This window comes from Tachysurus fulvidraco, chromosome 2, assembly GCF_022655615.1.
Source record: "Tachysurus fulvidraco isolate hzauxx_2018 chromosome 2, HZAU_PFXX_2.0, whole genome shotgun sequence".
In the NCBI taxonomy this organism is placed as follows: Eukaryota; Metazoa; Chordata; class Actinopteri; order Siluriformes; family Bagridae; genus Tachysurus; species Tachysurus fulvidraco.
Window position 1 is genome coordinate 26365315 of NC_062519.1, and position 17609 is coordinate 26382923.

Sequence of the window (17609 nt, forward strand, 5' to 3'; positions counted from 1 at the left end):
AAAAATACTCCACTTTTTATTTTCTTTTTCTTTTTTTTTAAAATAACTTTAGAGTCTTTACCAGTTAGTGATAATTGTAGACCTTTATTTTTTAGATTATAATATTAAGATTTAATATCTGCTTTACTTGCTGGTTTATGTACTTGTAACAGTAATAAAAGAGCATAAATGAACCTAATTCAGAAGTGCATATATGGGTTTACTTTGTTCACATTTGGTGTCACTGCCCTTCACTAGCTCTGTGTGTTCTGCTGAGCTGCATATGAAGTGCATGTGGGATCAGAGGATCAGCTCCTCACAAAGCTCCCCCAGTCTCATTAGACCAGCTGCATTCATAGCTTCTGTAGCGTCAAACCCCCACCTTTTTTTTTTTTTTAAAACAGAGTACTATTCTTACATGTGCCTTAATGCATACAACATTTAGTGAGTAACGGTGGTCTCTTTTTTATTGCTTTCCTAGTACAGATTTTGTATGGCTACTTTTGTGACTGCATTATACGAAATCTCAGCAGTAATGCTCAGTAATATCAGCATAGGACTAGTAAAAAAAAAAAAAAAGGCTTGTATGCTTTGTCAGGAAACCACAGATAGTGTCGGTGGCACCCTGACCTGGATTTAGGCAGCTATTATAATGAATGCTGGCTGTCTGCTGTCAACACCCTGAGTGGCATTAGTCTGAAAACACAAAAGATAAAGTATCAAGAAGGTTGGGATTTTTTTGACCTGGCGGTATTTTCTCTTTATTTTTTCCTTTACCGAAGACTTCCCATTTTCCCCCTTTTTGATGAATTATTTACATAGCCCTCCGTTTGGAATTAGCTTATGTTACAAGGTACAGATCATTTGAGTGTCTGATGCTCTGAGGCTAGACCGCGTCATGCTCATTTTTTAATTTCTAATTTTCCTGTGAAAGTCAATATTATATTAGAAATCTATTATTTAAATTTTCAATTTAATGTTGCTGGACAGTGGCGGACATCCAATTTCTCTTGGCTGCAACACCCCCAAACCACGCACACACACGTACACACGCACACCTTTAATCTCTAATTTGTTCCTGTTTGTTGCACTGTGTTGGCTTCTCTGTGGGAGGGTCCCAGCCAGCTAAAATGCCTGGCAACTGTAACCAAGGGGCAGGGATAGCCAGACCTGTCATGTTTAAGTGATTTGAAGAAAAGAGAGTGAGAGAGAGAGAAAAATAACATGAAGACAGAAATAAATTGGGGCAAGGAGCTGTTGGAGAAATGAGAGAGAGAGAGAGAGAGAGAGAGATAAACACCTTTTTGAATAGTTTTTTAATGGGAACGATCTTGGTCTGTCAAGGAAGATTGGGGAAAGGGGGAGAGGCAGATAGGCATATTTGAGGAGTTGAAAGAGAAGCAGGACCTCAGGTGCAGCTCGGAGGGAAGGCGGGGAAAGTATGTGTGCATGTGAACATGAGAGAGAGCCTGGCAGCAAGGGAGGGAGTGTGTGAAAAAGATAGAGCACAAGCGTGAGCGAATGAGTGAGCGAGGGAGACCGGGAGAGAGAGAGAGAGAGAGAGAGAGAGAGAGAGAGAGAGAGAGAGAGAGACACTGAAAGGGGAGAGGGAAGTAAAAGCCACTCGCAGCATCTCTTTCCCACTGCGCCAGCAGTCCAGGGCTGCTTATCACCTCTGCGCCGCTGCTTCTTTGTGCTTTTGTTTTTGTTAACGGTTTTCTTGTTAATCTTTGTTTTCCTGTTTACTCCGTTCTGATCATTTTGAATTTTTCTGCTTAATCTTTTCCGTAATTGCTGAATTGAATCTTTGGGCACATACAAGGAAAGGACTGTGTTAGATAGCTGGAACCGCTCACTGAAGACTATGACAGCAGGACCATGCAGACTCTTTACCTGTATCTCCGACAGATTGTTCTTTTTCTTCTTCCAGTGTCATCATGTGTTGCTTAATGAAGTTCTGCTGACAGGAAAAAAGGATGTAAATCAGTAGGAAAACTGTCGGATTTGGACTTCAGAAAAACTGACAAGTGACTGAATTGAGGCATACGTTTGTAATGAGGTTTGCACATTGAAAACAGTATAAAAGGATATGCAGAGATTTCGGGCACCTGCAAGCGAACCTGTTTGTTTGGTGAAATACTGTATGGATGCATATGTAATGGCTAGTTATCAAAACGTATCAATTTTTCAGGATACCTGAAGAGACGATTATACCTTATGAGAGGTATTTTTTGAAATGATGACCTTCTGTTGAAACGATGACCTAATGTTATTCATTTGTCACATTCAAAATGTCCGATCCTGCAGAAAATAAACGAATCGGGAGAAAACAGAGTAAAGACAGTCTCCATAGCAGTTCTGTTCTGAAATTTTGACCATTTCCATTTTGCTCAAGCTGTGGACAAAATATCTAGTCTAATATTCCTTGCTGATAAAAGTGCATGGGAAGCTGATCTCTAATTGTGATGCTCTTGACCTGAGACACTTTGGTCTTATGTGGACCATCAAGAAAATCAGTAGTCATTGATGTTGCAGCTTGTCAGGAAAGCTCTGTCCTCTGTGGTAAATGGTTCCAGTAATCAGCACTGTCACGATGCTCTTTTCTAATGCCTACCATCGTCATTGCCAGTAGTCTTTTGTTTGTTTGAAACTTTTTCACGGATGACTAAATGGGAAAGAAACCTGGACTTTTATACTCTTTTGCCAGATATCTTAATTTTTGCCTGTGCTTATTTCTATGAAACCCAGCTATGTGCGAATCAAAGGTGAAAAAGAAAATTAGATAGAGTTGTGTTTGCTGAAGGACATTACAGACAACGGGTAAACTGACTTTTGGGTGCAGTTTGTCTACATCGTGTGAAGAACCAAGGAAATTGGAACTACATGAATTGACTGCACCAAGACAATGAACCAGTCAGGATTGATTGAGCCTGTCCCAAGTGGAAATGGTAGCTTTGGAAATACCGTGAGTATGTCCCCGAACCACTCATGTCCTCTGAGCTGGGGACAAAATGAGGGCATGGCAACTTGCATCTTAGAGACAATTCTCATTGTGCTGCTGACCGTGCTCATTATTGCTGGGAATTTGACGGTTATTTTTGTGTTTCATTGTGCCCCTTTGCTGCACCACTACACCACCAGCTACTTTATCCAGACTATGGCCTATGCAGACCTTCTGGTGGGACTGAGTTGCCTGGTGCCCACTTTCTCTTTACTGCACTACCCAGCCGGTGTCCAAGAGCCACTCACATGCCAGGTGTTTAGCTATGTCATCTCGGTGTTGAAGAGTGTTTCCATGGCTTGCCTGGCCTGCATAAGTGTGGATCGCTACCTGGCCATTACTAAGCCCCTCTCATACAACCAGCTGGTGACACCATGCCGTTTGCGCTGCTGCATCATCCTGATATGGATCTACTCTTGCATTGTGTTCCTGCCATCATTCTTCGGTTGGGGGAAGCCTGGATACCATGGGGACATCTTTGAGTGGTGTGCTCATTTCTGGCCGACTTCTGCCCTGTTTACTGGCTTTGTCGTGTGCCTGCTGTACGCTCCAGCGGCCCTTGTGGTCTGCTTCACCTACTTTCACATCTTCCGCATTTGTCAGCAACATAATCGGGAGATCAGTGAGAGAAGGGCTCGTTTTCCCAGCAATGAGATGGAGGCTAGTGAGGGGGGGCACCATACAGGTCATGGCCCTGACAGACGCTACGCCATGGTGCTCTTTCGCATCACAAGTGTCTTCTACATGCTTTGGCTTCCCTACATCATTTATTTTCTCCTGGAGAGCTCCCACATCTTGGACAGCCCTGCGGTGTCTTTCATCACCACCTGGTTAGCGATCAGCAATAGCTTCTGCAACTGCGTCATCTACAGTCTGTCCAACAGCGTGTTCCGGCTCGGCATGCGTAGGCTCTCGCAGACGCTCTGTTCCTCCTGCTCTTTCAGCCCTTGTGCCCAAGATGACAAGGATTTCAGAGAGCCAAAGCCTAGGAAAAGAGCCAACTCGTGTTCAATCTGAAGAAGTTATCTTGAGCTGCTAATTATTATTTCGACTTGGAAGTTTTTGGATTCGTGCAATTAATATACTAACTTGAACATTAGTTTATCATTACTGAAAGGTTCACCTTGTTGGGTTACACCAGATCTTATCTGAACCACACACAGTTAAACCTCCTGTCCTGTAAATAAAAGTGGCATCTGCCTTGGTAGTGCATATATCACCAAATGGTTGGTGGGTACAAACATAACCTGGTTGGATTTGTTTTTTTGTTTTTTTTTAAACAAAATATGCAAAGCCAGATTGTAATGCACCACACACGCTACCATTTCCAAAAAAAAAAAAAAAAAGGTGAACTGGTATGAAACTATTGTTACTGACGTCTCTTTGTGGATGCTATACTGATATAGGTTCTAGATTTTTAGATTTTTTGATGAATATATTTTTTACATTCAGCTACATCTGCTACCAAAATGGCTGCTATATCAAGAGGACATTGCTTAAAGACAATGTCCACATGAGCATTTCAGTAAATATTAAAGAGGACACAAATCATTTGAAGCATGTCGACACAATCACAGCAAAGCTTGGCATATGGACCTTTGTTAGTGTTCTTATTATAGCACAGCATACCTCCAATTGAGATGGGTGCAAATACCTTGACAGCAAAGACTAATATAAGGCTTGGAATTGTTTCCTTTTTTTTTTTTTAATTTTATTTAATTTTATTATTATTTTTCCCTGCAAGGTCAAACGAAAGGTTAAAGGATTCAATCCAAGTCACTGATGTGCATTCCAGATGTCATTTAATCTTTATTATTTTTTTTTTTTAAAGAGAAGCTGAATTTTTACATACGCATTCTCAATGCCGTTAGCAGTCGTGAAATGTACCTTAGTTCCCAGTGGTATTACACCTTGGCAGTATGTAATTAAACTTGTTCACCTGCAGTGGCTCTGTGACCCTCTAAAAACCACACAACACAGCAAACTCAACATCTTTTCTGTTTAATCAGCATAAGGTTCAGTTGGAGTGCACATTTCCTCGTATGCAAGCAAGTCATTTTGTTTGCACCTGTGATTGTTCAGTTTTCAGTGTCTGTTCCTCAGATATATGAAGTCATTTTGTTTGAAATAAATTACTTTTCTACAGTAGGACTTTTTTTTTATTTTTTTTTTTATTTTTTTATACATGTTTGTTTTAGCAAGCATAACCTCGCCTGTCCTTGGACGACTTTTATACGGTAATAGATTTACTTTAAATTATACTGAGCGAGTAAAAGAAATCAGAAATATGACCCATCAACAAATATAGTTTAATCACACAACGCAATTCAAATAATTTCTTCTGTTTATTTGTTCATTTAATTGCTTTCAGGTGTTTTGCTTCATTGTTGTAGTCTGCAAAAAAAAAAAGAATTAACAATTTAATTTTTAAAATATTAATTCACCATTTTCACCAGCATCCGTTTTCACGATTTATTTATATTTTTTTTAGTACACAACATGCGTGTAAAGTGAAGTCAGAGAACGATTCTCTGTTCAAGAATTTGTTGAGATTTTAAGACGTCCTTTCTCGATTTAAGGAAAACAACACGTTGATGGCATTTAAAAGGTTTATTCTAATTCAGAAAGAAGGAACAATCTCTGAAACATGCTGGTGGGTTTGTATTTATTAAAGTGATCTTGACAATTACATGGAAAAACTGTTGCTGAATTCTCGTCAGTTTTCACTCGTCCTTAATATGTAGGCGAATCTCTCAAGTTATTCGGTCATCAACCACTTTTTTATCACCGAGAACGACTAGCCTAGATGATGTCTACACAAAAAGAGACAATCGAGGACATCACTACATTGGTGTGCTTTTTAAAAATTCAATATTTTAAACAATAAATGATTTATCTATCTGTTTTTGTTTGTTTATTTATTTATTTATCTTGCAACATCCACATGGATTTGATAGCTGGTATATTGGAGTTTATATGTGTAGCAGTATTAGTATTGCTGTACAGCCAGTGTGTGTTACCTTCTAAAATTGTAAGATTATCTAGCGATGACACTTTCCCTAGTGTAGGCTTTGCTGGTGTTCATTGAACTTTTTTCTGATTTTTTTTTTTTTTTTTAATATATTTAATTTTTTTAATTATACAGTCTATATTTTTTTATTTTGGAAGTTTTGTGAGAAACTATGGTTTTCTGTTGCTGCCAGTACAATAAAAGTGAACAGATAATACTTTCCCTACTGTGACTGGACGTTATTTCTTTAAAATTCTGCACTGTGAAGACTTTCTGACCTCTGTGATCTTCCTCTTTATTTCTCTGTCCACTAAATGAATGTGAATAATAGTTGAATAACATTATCATAATTATACTTGCCATGAGATAATAACTTGGCATTGTGAAAATCTTAATTAAGCCTGAGACCCTGTGGTAAGGATTTTTTTTCCAAGCTTTTAAACCCCACAATACAGATTGTGCTTATTGTTTGAACCACCTCATGCTTCTTTTTCTTTCTTTCTTTCTTTTTTTTTTTTAGTTGTGCATCACGCTTTTGTGCTGACGCTGGTCAGATTTGGCACGTACGGTGCATGACTTTGATCGTCTGATCCCAGATCAGCTTTTCTGCTCTGCTGTCCTTACTAGCTCCTGCAAAGGTTAAGGCTTCCCATCAAAAAGGAAATTAGAGCTGTGCCGTTAGAGTTTGGAGGGGAGAGGAAATTAAATGACCTTTTTTTTGAAGTCTAATGAGCACATCAAATGTTTCCATGATCCTGGGAGTCTTTTGGACCTCAGGACCCACATGAATAAAGCATGAGCGTTCTCAGTGGCCACTCACTGTATGTTTGAGGCCGTGCACTGCTTCAGGGAACGTTTGACCTTACTGAGCTTACACTTGTGAAATGACTTTAAAACTGCGTTCTCCAGAAATTGTTCCCGAAGGAATTGTGTTTCAGCAGTCACTCTGTAACAGCTTCGTGACTGGTAATCATCTTGAAGTGTCCTGCTATCTGTGTGTAGAGCCACTTAGCAGGCGTAGTGGAGTAAAGTGGTCTAGATCGAGCTCCTGAAGGCCTGCTGTCCTTGATGTGTTAAAGTATGTCTCATCGCAGGCACAGGCACCAGATCTGTCATTAAAGATGTGCTCTTTGCATCAGAGGAAAACATAAAAATCTAGGTGTTAAATTTACAGAGGAACTCTTAGACAATAGTTGTTTGTCCTCAGAGTAAATTAGAAGCTTGATGAGTATAAATATTCACAGGAGAAATACATGCAATTTCACTATTACATGAAAAGAGAAGTGAACAGGAACCAAGCTATATGCAAAGAGCAATCCCACTGCTGTATTATAATAATAATGATAATAATAACAATGTAGATATGGCACATTCCAATTTTTATTATAACCCAATACACCCATGTTTTATATGAATATTGGTTTTGTTTTCTTTTTTACGACATCAAACTCTTTTCTGCCTAAAGGTTGCTAGTAGTTTGTTGCTGTTCTTTGCTCCAGAGTTGGTATATTGCCTCTTGCCTTGACTCGACTCTGGCTGACAAGACCGTGACAATCCTTTGGTTAAAAAGGCGACATCGCTTCAGTCTGGTTTACTGGCTTTGACATTCGCTTTGTCAGGAGCTCAGCACGGCTACTCTCTGTGGGAAGCTGTCACTGCTGCAGCACTCCGTACCTCGATTCAAAACAGAAAAGAAAGTCTGATGTCAGAAATGGGTGTGGACGAGTTGAGCTGAGGATGCCTTGCCATGTTACACTTCTACTGGGGCCTTCGAAGTATTTTTAGACCCCACTCTGTCCATGTCATTGCTCAGACATTTATTGCTTTTCCTTAGAAGGCCACATTGTTGTGTTTATGTAACTTTCCACTGTATGTGCCGGTTTAATGGGGCATAGATTCCATATGGCACCTGATTAGTTATTAACAATATTAATGCAGTTTCATGGGGTGAAAGTCAGAGTGTACTATACTTCTTTGCGCAGTCAAATTCAGAATTATTTACCCCTTTTATTCAAATCGGCATGAGCTTAAATATGTGGGGCAGATGTATAGATTTATTTTAAGACCATATTTATTTCAGACACATTGTTCTGCATCACGCGGGTCTGGAAAAAAAAAAAAAAAAAAGTCAGCACTTGACGGATCTTAGATTCTCCTTCAGGCAGTATTCGAGACTATAGAATGAACCAATAATGCATGTTAGTCAAATATGTTTATTATTATTATTGTTGTTGTTGTTGTTATTAATTATTATTATTATTACATTGTATGTATTGATTTTTTTAAAGAGGTGATTTTTTTTAAGAGAGGATTTTTTAACTCATTTTTACTTTCTTCTGGACTCAAGTGGTCAAATATGAAGCTTGCACAATCATTAGTACAAATGTACATCTTTAATGTACGTACTCGTCCTTAGTAAATCATTGGTTAGGGTTTATATTGTGATGCAGGTGGGCAAAAAATCATCCTACACACATCTCACATGACTCATGTTTTATTGAAACAATTGCATTTAAAAATGTCTGTTTTAGTCCACAGACAATGGTTTAAATCTGGATAGAGATACAAGCAATTTATGAACTTTAAAAAAAAAAAAAAAAAAAAAAAAACAGATACAGACGTTGGCATTGTGTTTCACTCCTTATGTCTATCGTGCTTCCTTTCTTGCAAAATGATTTAGATGTGAGAAAACAGATTGTTCAAACCTTTTTCTTTTTTTATTCTTTCTGGTGCTCTGTGATTTTTAAAAAACAAACAAACAAACAAACAAACTTGTGGTTTAATGCTGTCTTGATTTGCTTCCTTACAAGTACATGTGGACATTTGTATATTTATAACCCAGAGAAATTAAGCAAAAGCTTTCTTGGTTACGGAGAGAGAAATTAAATACGGATGACTGTTTGCATTTACTTTAAATGTTGTACATTTGTGTCAGGAACTTTGTCTATTTTATTCTGGAGCAAAATGACTATTCTTTTAAAAAGATCTTGTGAAGATGAATCAGATGGAAGATGATTGTACAGATTGCAAAGTAATTTTTGTAACTGTAAATTAATGTGGAAATATGGAAATATTTGTCAAAGCCAGCTAACTTCTACATTTTGTTTCATGTCTCTCACGCTCCAGTAGGAAAGATACTAAGCATTTGTTCTCCCTGCCAGTTTTTCATCCATATGTATGTATGCGACCAAGAAAAGCTTACAGTCCAAGCTGGTGAATATTTATGAAAATCCTCTTCACGCTGTATTATGAATTCCATTTAATATTAATCTGTGCCGTCGTACAGCTCCAGAAGTCGTTCTGCTTCTTGAAAAGGCAGAGCAGGAAGAACACCTGTCCCTTTCAGAGAAAAGCAAGTTGAGGCTTGCATGTTAATCAAAGCCAGAGCTGCTCCCGTTATTCAGTGTTAATTCCCCAAGTGTCTTCAGGATTACTGGTCATTGCTAATTACCGCCTTTGTAACTTGTGCATGCATTTTAGATGGGATGCCGATGGACAGCAGTGTGGTTTGTGATTTGTTTTAAGGAAAGCCTAGCTTATCACTTAATACAAGAAGCTAGCCCACTGTAATCCAATGGACTGATGCTAATGGATCAGATCTACAGGACTTTTGTGTAAACTACAGCTTCTCAACATTGGACCTGAAGCCTAAGAAACCAAACCCGATTTTAAGAACAAAAAACTCACTTTTTTTGGTGAGTGGCATCTTGCGTTATAGGGCACTGTTGTGTACTCATGATCCACCAGTAGCAGGACTACAAGTCTGACACCTGCAAAAATCAGCAAACCTTTTAGCCACATTTCTTTTTTGTATTATACTTTACTATAGTTTATCTCCTGCAGATCGCCGATACCCATCCTAATGTGGGACTCTTCTTCTCTAAGGCCTTCTCTGACTTTAAACCATTAGAGTGCAGCTTTTGCCTCCACAGTCTGGTATTTCACTGAACTTTATCTGCCAGTTCCAGTGTGGCTTGTGATGATACAACCGTGACCTGATCTACCCTGTTCCATGCAGGCCATCAGCTTGGCCAGCAGTCTGTTGCCATTTACACCTCGTGAATACAGATCACATCATGGACATAGATTAATGACATTGAAATTTAAGTGTGCTGTCAAGCTGGGCATTATGTTTGGAGCAAGGGCTTGTGCCTGTAATGTTACAGTAAGATGATATTTCCTGCACTGGTGGTTCCACTGAGCGACCCCTGAGTCCCTGCATTCATGAGTACTTCAGTGACATCTGGATTCATATACCTGTGGTATTGCCAAAAACTAATCTTACTGATTCAGTATTCTCCAGGCATGAACGAATAAGAGACCTTGCTACATCTCTGTGGTAAATTCAGTTTAATACAAGAGACTGAAACTTGTGGAATGCATTAAGGAGAACTTTAGGTTACAACTGAAACCTTGGTTCTTGACTTGCATGTGTGATGTATCTCAATGGACTACCACCTTTTGTAGAATGAGGTGCTTATCAACAGTGAGTATATACTGGCACGATGGCAGTTCTTACTGACATGATGGAATATTGCTTTTAGTGGACAGTGCAATGTCCCACACGGAGGTAACATCACTCATGCTTTTAGGGAAGTTCTTAGCGTCCTACAAGGTTCTAGTTCTCTAGTTCAGGTGACCAGTTTGTAAGATTGTAAATCCAAATTCCTAAACCTTCAAGCTTGATAGGAAGTTTTGTATAAAAGCTGCTGAGTGTGAATGACAGTGCAATTTATCATAATAATACAACACCTTCAAATAAATGTGGTGGTAATAGGGCTGCTGTAACAGGGAAAGGAGCTCTTTTGCACACCATCTTGCACACCTTTCCTCCACCCAATAATGGGGAAAAAAACAAAAACTTTTGACTTTAACATGTATTGTATGTAGTGTGACTCTTTTGGATTGGTCTTGAGAGCTATGTACATGAGACTTGACTTTGACTCCAAGCTAAGGGACTTTAGTCATTAGTGATTCACAGTGACATCAGTTAGATGAATATAGGATGCTAAGTAGTGTGCATGTGGCTTTATAACTCATGAGGTAATTGCCTGCACCCTATGTAGTGTTCACTACTCATCGCATAAAGGCATTATGATTATGATGGTTATCTGCTATAAATTGGTCCGCTTTTGGACCAGCAGGAATGCACCGTTTTTAATAGGTTACAAACTTCCTGAAGATTTTGTGTGTTTACTGAATGAAAACCTAGGTCGGGATTTATAAATTGTCTTGGAACCAAAATACTTGGCTTTGTATTTCTATTTTTGGCATCTGTATTTGAATATTAATGATCACTGTTGGCAATTCGTTCTGAAGGAAATGTGGTTGAGGGAGCGAGACTGAGAAAATAGAGTGCTGACTTTTTACATCGTCATGGAAACAAAAAGGCAGATTTGCCTCCCTAGCTTTCTACTTGTGATCACTGGTAATTAATTCTGATTGTTAAGCTCTGAGGCAGTTACCTCAGGATAAAGCTGTGTGTTTGTTTTTGCGCACGTGTCCACAAGCCTATTTTGCTATTCTCCAGCAGCTGTGAGTCATCTGAATCCCTCCCCATTGTTTTCTGTGTAAAACGCTATGGAGGGATCGTGTGACCCCAAGCCTGAAATAGCAGTACGATGGAATAACCAGCTAAAGTAATTAGTGGCTGAACAAACAGGTTTTGAGCAGACACAGAGGAGGGGAGGGGGTGTGTTTAATGGGGTTTTCAGGTGAAAGTGAATAACACATCCTTGTGGAATTCTTTCATTACTATTGAATTCCCCACAGACATGACCAGAGATCACATAGTACTTTTTCAGGGTTTGTTGTCCTTGGCCTTTTGAAGTTCAGCTTGGTTTTTGGAGCTTTACCATGTTAGCGAGAGAGCAGGTCCAGCACTAATGACCCTGATGATAACTAGACAGGAGGCGCACTGCATGAGTCTTCAGGCCACTTTCTGCCTTCTCAAGCTCTCTCTCTCACACTCACACACACCATATGCACATTCTCTTCTCTTCTCCTCCATCCATTCATCTATCTATCTGTTTGTCTGTTTCTCTTTATCTCTCTAAACGTTTTCTTTTTGTCTCTTTTATCTTTTATTCTGTGTCTCTGTTGCTCTCTCACTCGCTCGCTCACACGCGCACACACACACACACACACACACACACACGCACACACCTTTGTTCTCTTCTCTCCATCTATCCATTCATCCATCCAAACATCCATCCAAGAACCAGGTTGTCCATCCATCTATCTTGTTTTTCTTTATATCTCTTTTTTCTTCCTCTAACTTTCTCTTTTTGTCTCTTTCATCCTTTATTCAGTCTCTCTGCAGTCGTCGTCGTCGTCCCCCCGTCCTGTCTCTCTCTCTCTCTCTCTCTCTCTCTCTCTCTCTCTCTCTCTCTCTCTCTCTCTCTCTCTCTCTCTCTCTCACTGCTGTCATGTTTTGCCTTTCTGTGATCATACTTGACTGTGTTTTTGTGTGGCATTTGTAAATGGCTTCACTTCATGTGCGTTCCTTCTCATCCATATCTTTGTGTTATGAGAGAAGACAGGCCTGCCAGCGCAGTGGTTTCAGCTCTTAGACAACAGGAGACGAAGATGCTGTGCATCTCTCTTATGCACATGCAGGAGATGCACAGTGGAAAGCTCCTGTCAACTTAACTTTTTTCTGCAAAAGAAAAGATGCTATTTGTTTTTTACGTCAGAAATGTCATGATTGCGTACATGATTCAGAAGTAAGAATATTCTAATATCAGCTCTCCCGGAAAAGTGAGACCCAGAATATAGCTGCCATGTTAACATTATATAGTTCTCAGGATTTTTCAGTTATTTGTGTTGCATGGTAATGTGTATTTACCAGAGCAGCTGGACCATGATCAGGTCATCTTTGCCTTTATAATTTACAAACAAGTCACAAAGTAACAGACAACTGAGTCACGATTCTGAATCAACTGGAATTCTGGCAACTTTAGTTTCTGCCGATATATTTAAAAAAATTAAATAAAATTCATAGTCTCATTTCCTGGGGTTTGCTACAAAGGTAACACTGATCTGTTTGGATTTTGCAGTAGAGGTTACACTATAATTTAAATATTTTGCCATGTAAACACTTAATACTTTAGAATCCATGGTTAACTCTTAATTTATAAGCCTGTGAGTTGTTGATGCGAAGGTCAGGGTTCAAGACCCCTCACCTCCAAGCTCTCTACTCCTGGGACACTGTATCTTGGCTGACCAAGCACTTAAGCCAAACGTCCTAACAAGATATGTGTCAGAAAAGCATGTTACTGTGCTGTAATAAGTATTTGAGCACAAATAAAGCCTCCTATCTATCTGTACTACTATCATTTCTGGTACACAGTGTAAAGGATAATTCATGACCTTCGGCTCATGAATGTAGCTGGGATTCGTGTGCTGCTTTTCATGTACAGTGTTAGACATGCAGCTTTCTTACAGAGGTTCCTCTAATCGTGGCATTATTAACAGCATCACAAACACAACCTCTTCATCCTATATCAGTCCTGAGAGGAGAGAGCGCAACAGATTCAGCCAAATTATAGAAACTGGCGTTTTTCCAGGAGCTCATTTCACACAGCAATGACACCCTACAAGGATAAGCGGGTCACTGAGGACAATGAAGGATCACTCTGCTGTTTACAGATTAGCTTGGCTGCCTCACACAGCAGCGTAATCTGTCAAAAAAACAGCGTAAGGACCCATGTTCCCCTTTCCTGACTCCTCACTTATTTGCAATCATCTCTGTGGATGCTGCCAGATGGGTCATGTTGTTTACCACTTGACCTACATTGTGCTCTTTGCTGTTCGAGTTTTTGTTGTTGTTGTTGTTGTTTTTGTCCCCCCCCACCCCCACCCCCCAGCCGGAAGCAGTTTATTCTTGTGTATGTTTTTAGTGCGAGTCTGTTGTATGTACTTAAGTTGAGACACACATGTTGGTAGTAAGAAGGATGTCATTGTGCCACTTAGACAGGTACAGTGACCATATCTTCTTATCTTATCCGGTCTTCATTTACCTTTTCCATAGCCTTACTCTTTCAGACTTGTGTAACTATGGCAACCCTGTGCAGCACTTCAGGCTCTTGAGAGTTTATTAGTTTATTAAGTTTAAAAATAATACGCAATTAAAGTACTGCTTACCGAACATCTGCTCTTGTACATCATGTTATTTAATTGAACAGCTTTTCCCTTAGGGTTCTCCTTATAACTCCTATCTAATAAATTCAACATTTCCTTTGAGTGAGCGAGTGTGTGATTGTGTGAGAGAGAGAGAGAGAGAGAGAGAGAGAGGGAGAGATTGTGAACATACACTCAAAGGTGAGAGCTGGCCACCGATAAACATAATAGCGACCTGAGTTGTTTGTTATTCTATAAAAAGTCAGCCATCAGTTTTAAATGCCATTCCGGGGTATTCATATAAGCACTCATCATACTTATGTATGTATGTATATTTTCGGATGATGCATTATGTAAGTTTTTTTTTAGTCTAAATAAGTCATGGATGCCGTCATATATCTTAAAGAAAAAAGAGCTAACTATTTGAGAAAACAAATGCAAAAGTGCTCCTTTGGTGATCCTTATAAAAAGCTGCATTTCCCATGTGTCATTTCAGTCCCTAATTGTGCTCACGTGTTAAGCAATGTACCATCACCGTAATTGTCATCTAATAGTCATGCTCAAACATGCAGTCCTTGATGCAGTCTATTTTTTATTTTTTTTTTAATTCTCTGTACGGGATTTAATCTGACAGAATTTTACCCACTTTTAAAATCTAGCAACCTTCACATATCTTGAATAAGGCTTTGAGTTTTGACTTTGGTATCTATGATGATACGAGTTATCATGCATGGTTACGGATTCCTCCATCAACTGGCGAAATTCTGTCTCCATACCAAAATATTAAATTTCTTCTCTTTGAGCAACTCGAACAGTTCTTTGGTACTTTACACCATATGTTGTGTGTGTCCGGGTGTGTTTTCACGGTGTGTGTGTTCACTGCTGCGTGTGTGCACTTTGGATGGGTCAAATCCAGAGAACGAATTCTGCGTATGGGTCACCATACTTAGCCGTATGTCACATCACTTCACTTAACTTTCATGTTGTTTGGTCTTCTAGCTACTCACATGTTTTGGAGCCACAGTAGCCAAATTGCATGTGTTGCTGATGTGATGCCTCTTTCTTGGTGGGAGGCAATCAAAAGATTTGTTCATTTCAGCAACAATATTTCCTGCCTACAAATGAACTTCACAACTACAGATCAACAGTATGGAGAGAAGAGAAGAAGCAGCCTACAACTCCCATCCCTAACCAGAACATATTCACATTGGCAAATAATATAGTTAAAAATATTTTTAAATAGTTAAAAAAAGTAGGGACGGTACCGAGTTCCCGTGTGTAAGGAAACACCCGACGTGATGCGTAGAAAGCAATCTACACCTTTGTTTCACAAACAAGAATGTTCACAAAGAGTGAGGAACATGCAGTAAATGACTGACATGACCAATATATTACACGATACCAATCTGTGCCTGGATCAAATTCAATAAGTTAATACATTTGAAGTACTTTTAACTTTATTTCTGAATTATTTGTTGCCATTTTAAAGGATTTTGTAAATGTGCTTTTGCACTTGAACATTCTTATGATCTGTGAATTCAGAATTTTCTCTGATTTTGTACCATTTGTTGGACAATAAATAAAAATATTTTTTAGAGGAAGGGTCCAAAATATATATATATATATATATATATATAAATATATTTTTTAAATTAAGTATCTCAAAATGTACCAATAAATTACGTGGAATAAGTTTATAATGAATAATCAAAATGTGTGCAGTAGAGGGTTAAAAGTAAGGATAAAACATTATACCAGGAAAAAACAATGATGTTTATAGACAAAAGTATTAACATTCAAGTCATTTAAATAAGTAACGATGACCGAAATTACAGGAAATATTGATTTTGAGTTAAATTATTGCATATATTTGATTTGTACAAAATACGTTTAGTTGCATGATAGTTATTTTCATGGTTTAATAATCTATCCGCATTTAAATAACAACCTGTCCAGGTGAGCAGCTGTTGTAGACCCGGGAGACCTCTCAGGAGGCGCTGAAACAGCCAGCAGCCAGCACAGTCCTCCTGCTTTTTAATTATCCATGTGACCTCATCTTCACTTCTGATAAATCAGTGATCATGGACTAGAAACGGAAAGGTTGAAGTTAAGCAGATTTGAAGTTTATACTCTAGTAAACAATCGACCAGACAGCAGTCGACAGTTGAGTATTCAGTTCACGTTTATATATGGACCGAAGATTACTTTATATGTATCTCAGACATTTTCATTTAAGCAGCCTCTTCATAGCCATGCTCAATCAATCATGAGATTTCCTGAGAGGTAGGGACTTGTGTCCTGTAACTAGCTGTGATCATGCTTGTACTGATTTGCCATCCTCAACCCAACAGAGCATTGCTGTGTGCAGATTTTAACACGTCGATCTCTTGTAAGCGTGAAGGGCGATTCACACATTGTTTTCTGCCTTCTGTCTGTCAACATTGACATTTACACATGATCTGTCACACACGTTTGTTCAAAGTCACTTACAGTAATGTAGAGCAGTTGAAGGTTAGGGTTCATGGCATTCCTGGGAATCAGTGTTTTTGTTGCTAGCCTGGAAGCACAACCAAAAATTGACATATTCATCTCTAATCGTACAGTGGGGCAAAAAGAGTATTTAGCCAGCCACCAATCGTGCAAATTCTCCCACTTAAAAAGATGAGAGAGGCCTGTAATTTTCATCATAGGTACACTTTAATTATGAGAGACAGAATGGGGGAAAGTGGAAAAATGGGGCATCAGGCTGGGAAGACTGAATCTGCAATAGGTAAGCAGCTTGGTGTGAAGAAATCAACTGTGGGAGCAATTATTAGAAAATGGAAGACATACAAGACCACTATTAATCACCCTCGATCTCGGGCTCCACGCAAGATCTCATCCCGTGGGGTCAAAATGATCACAAGGACGGTGAGCAAAAATCCCAGAACCACACGGAGGGACCTAGTGAATGACCTGCAGAGAGCTGGGACCAAAGTAACAAAGGCTACCATCGGTAAAACACTATGCCGCCAGGGACATAAATCCTGCAGTGCCAGACGTGCTGCTTAAGCCAGTACATGTCTGGGCCCGTGGTGTTTGCTAGAGAGCATTTGGATGATCCAGAAGAGGATTGGGAGAATGTCATATGGTCAGATGAAACCAAAATAGAACCTTTTGGTAAAAACTCAACTTCTTGTGTTTGGAGGAGAAGGAATGCTGAGTTGCATCCAAAGAACACCATACCTACTGTGAAGCATGGGGGTGGAAACATCATGCTTTGGGGCTGTTTTTCTGCAAAGGGACCAGGACAACTGATCCGTGTAAAGGAAAGAATATATGGAGCCATGTATCGTGTGATTTTGAGTGAAAACCTCCTTCCATCAGCAAGGGCATTGAAGATGAAACGTGGCTGAGACTTTCAGCATGACTGATACCAAACACACCACCGGGCAACGAAGGAGTGGCTTCGTAAGAAGCATTTCAAGGTCCTGGAGTGGCCTAGCCAGTCTCTAGATC

The 17609-nt window shown here is 39.3% G+C and overlaps 2 protein-coding genes across 3 annotated transcripts in view; both read left to right on the forward strand.

Moving 5' to 3' along the window:
- Positions 1–17609, forward strand: part of rabgap1l (RAB GTPase activating protein 1-like) — an 87323-nt gene that overhangs the window by 28067 nt on the left and 41647 nt on the right. The window lies entirely within an intron of this gene.
- On the forward strand, positions 1527–8572 carry gpr52 (G protein-coupled receptor 52). Its single transcript, XM_027169921.2, has one exon. The coding sequence runs from the start codon at positions 2885–2887 to the stop codon at positions 3995–3997; it is 1113 nt and encodes a 370-aa protein (XP_027025722.1). The 5' UTR covers positions 1527–2884; the 3' UTR covers positions 3998–8572.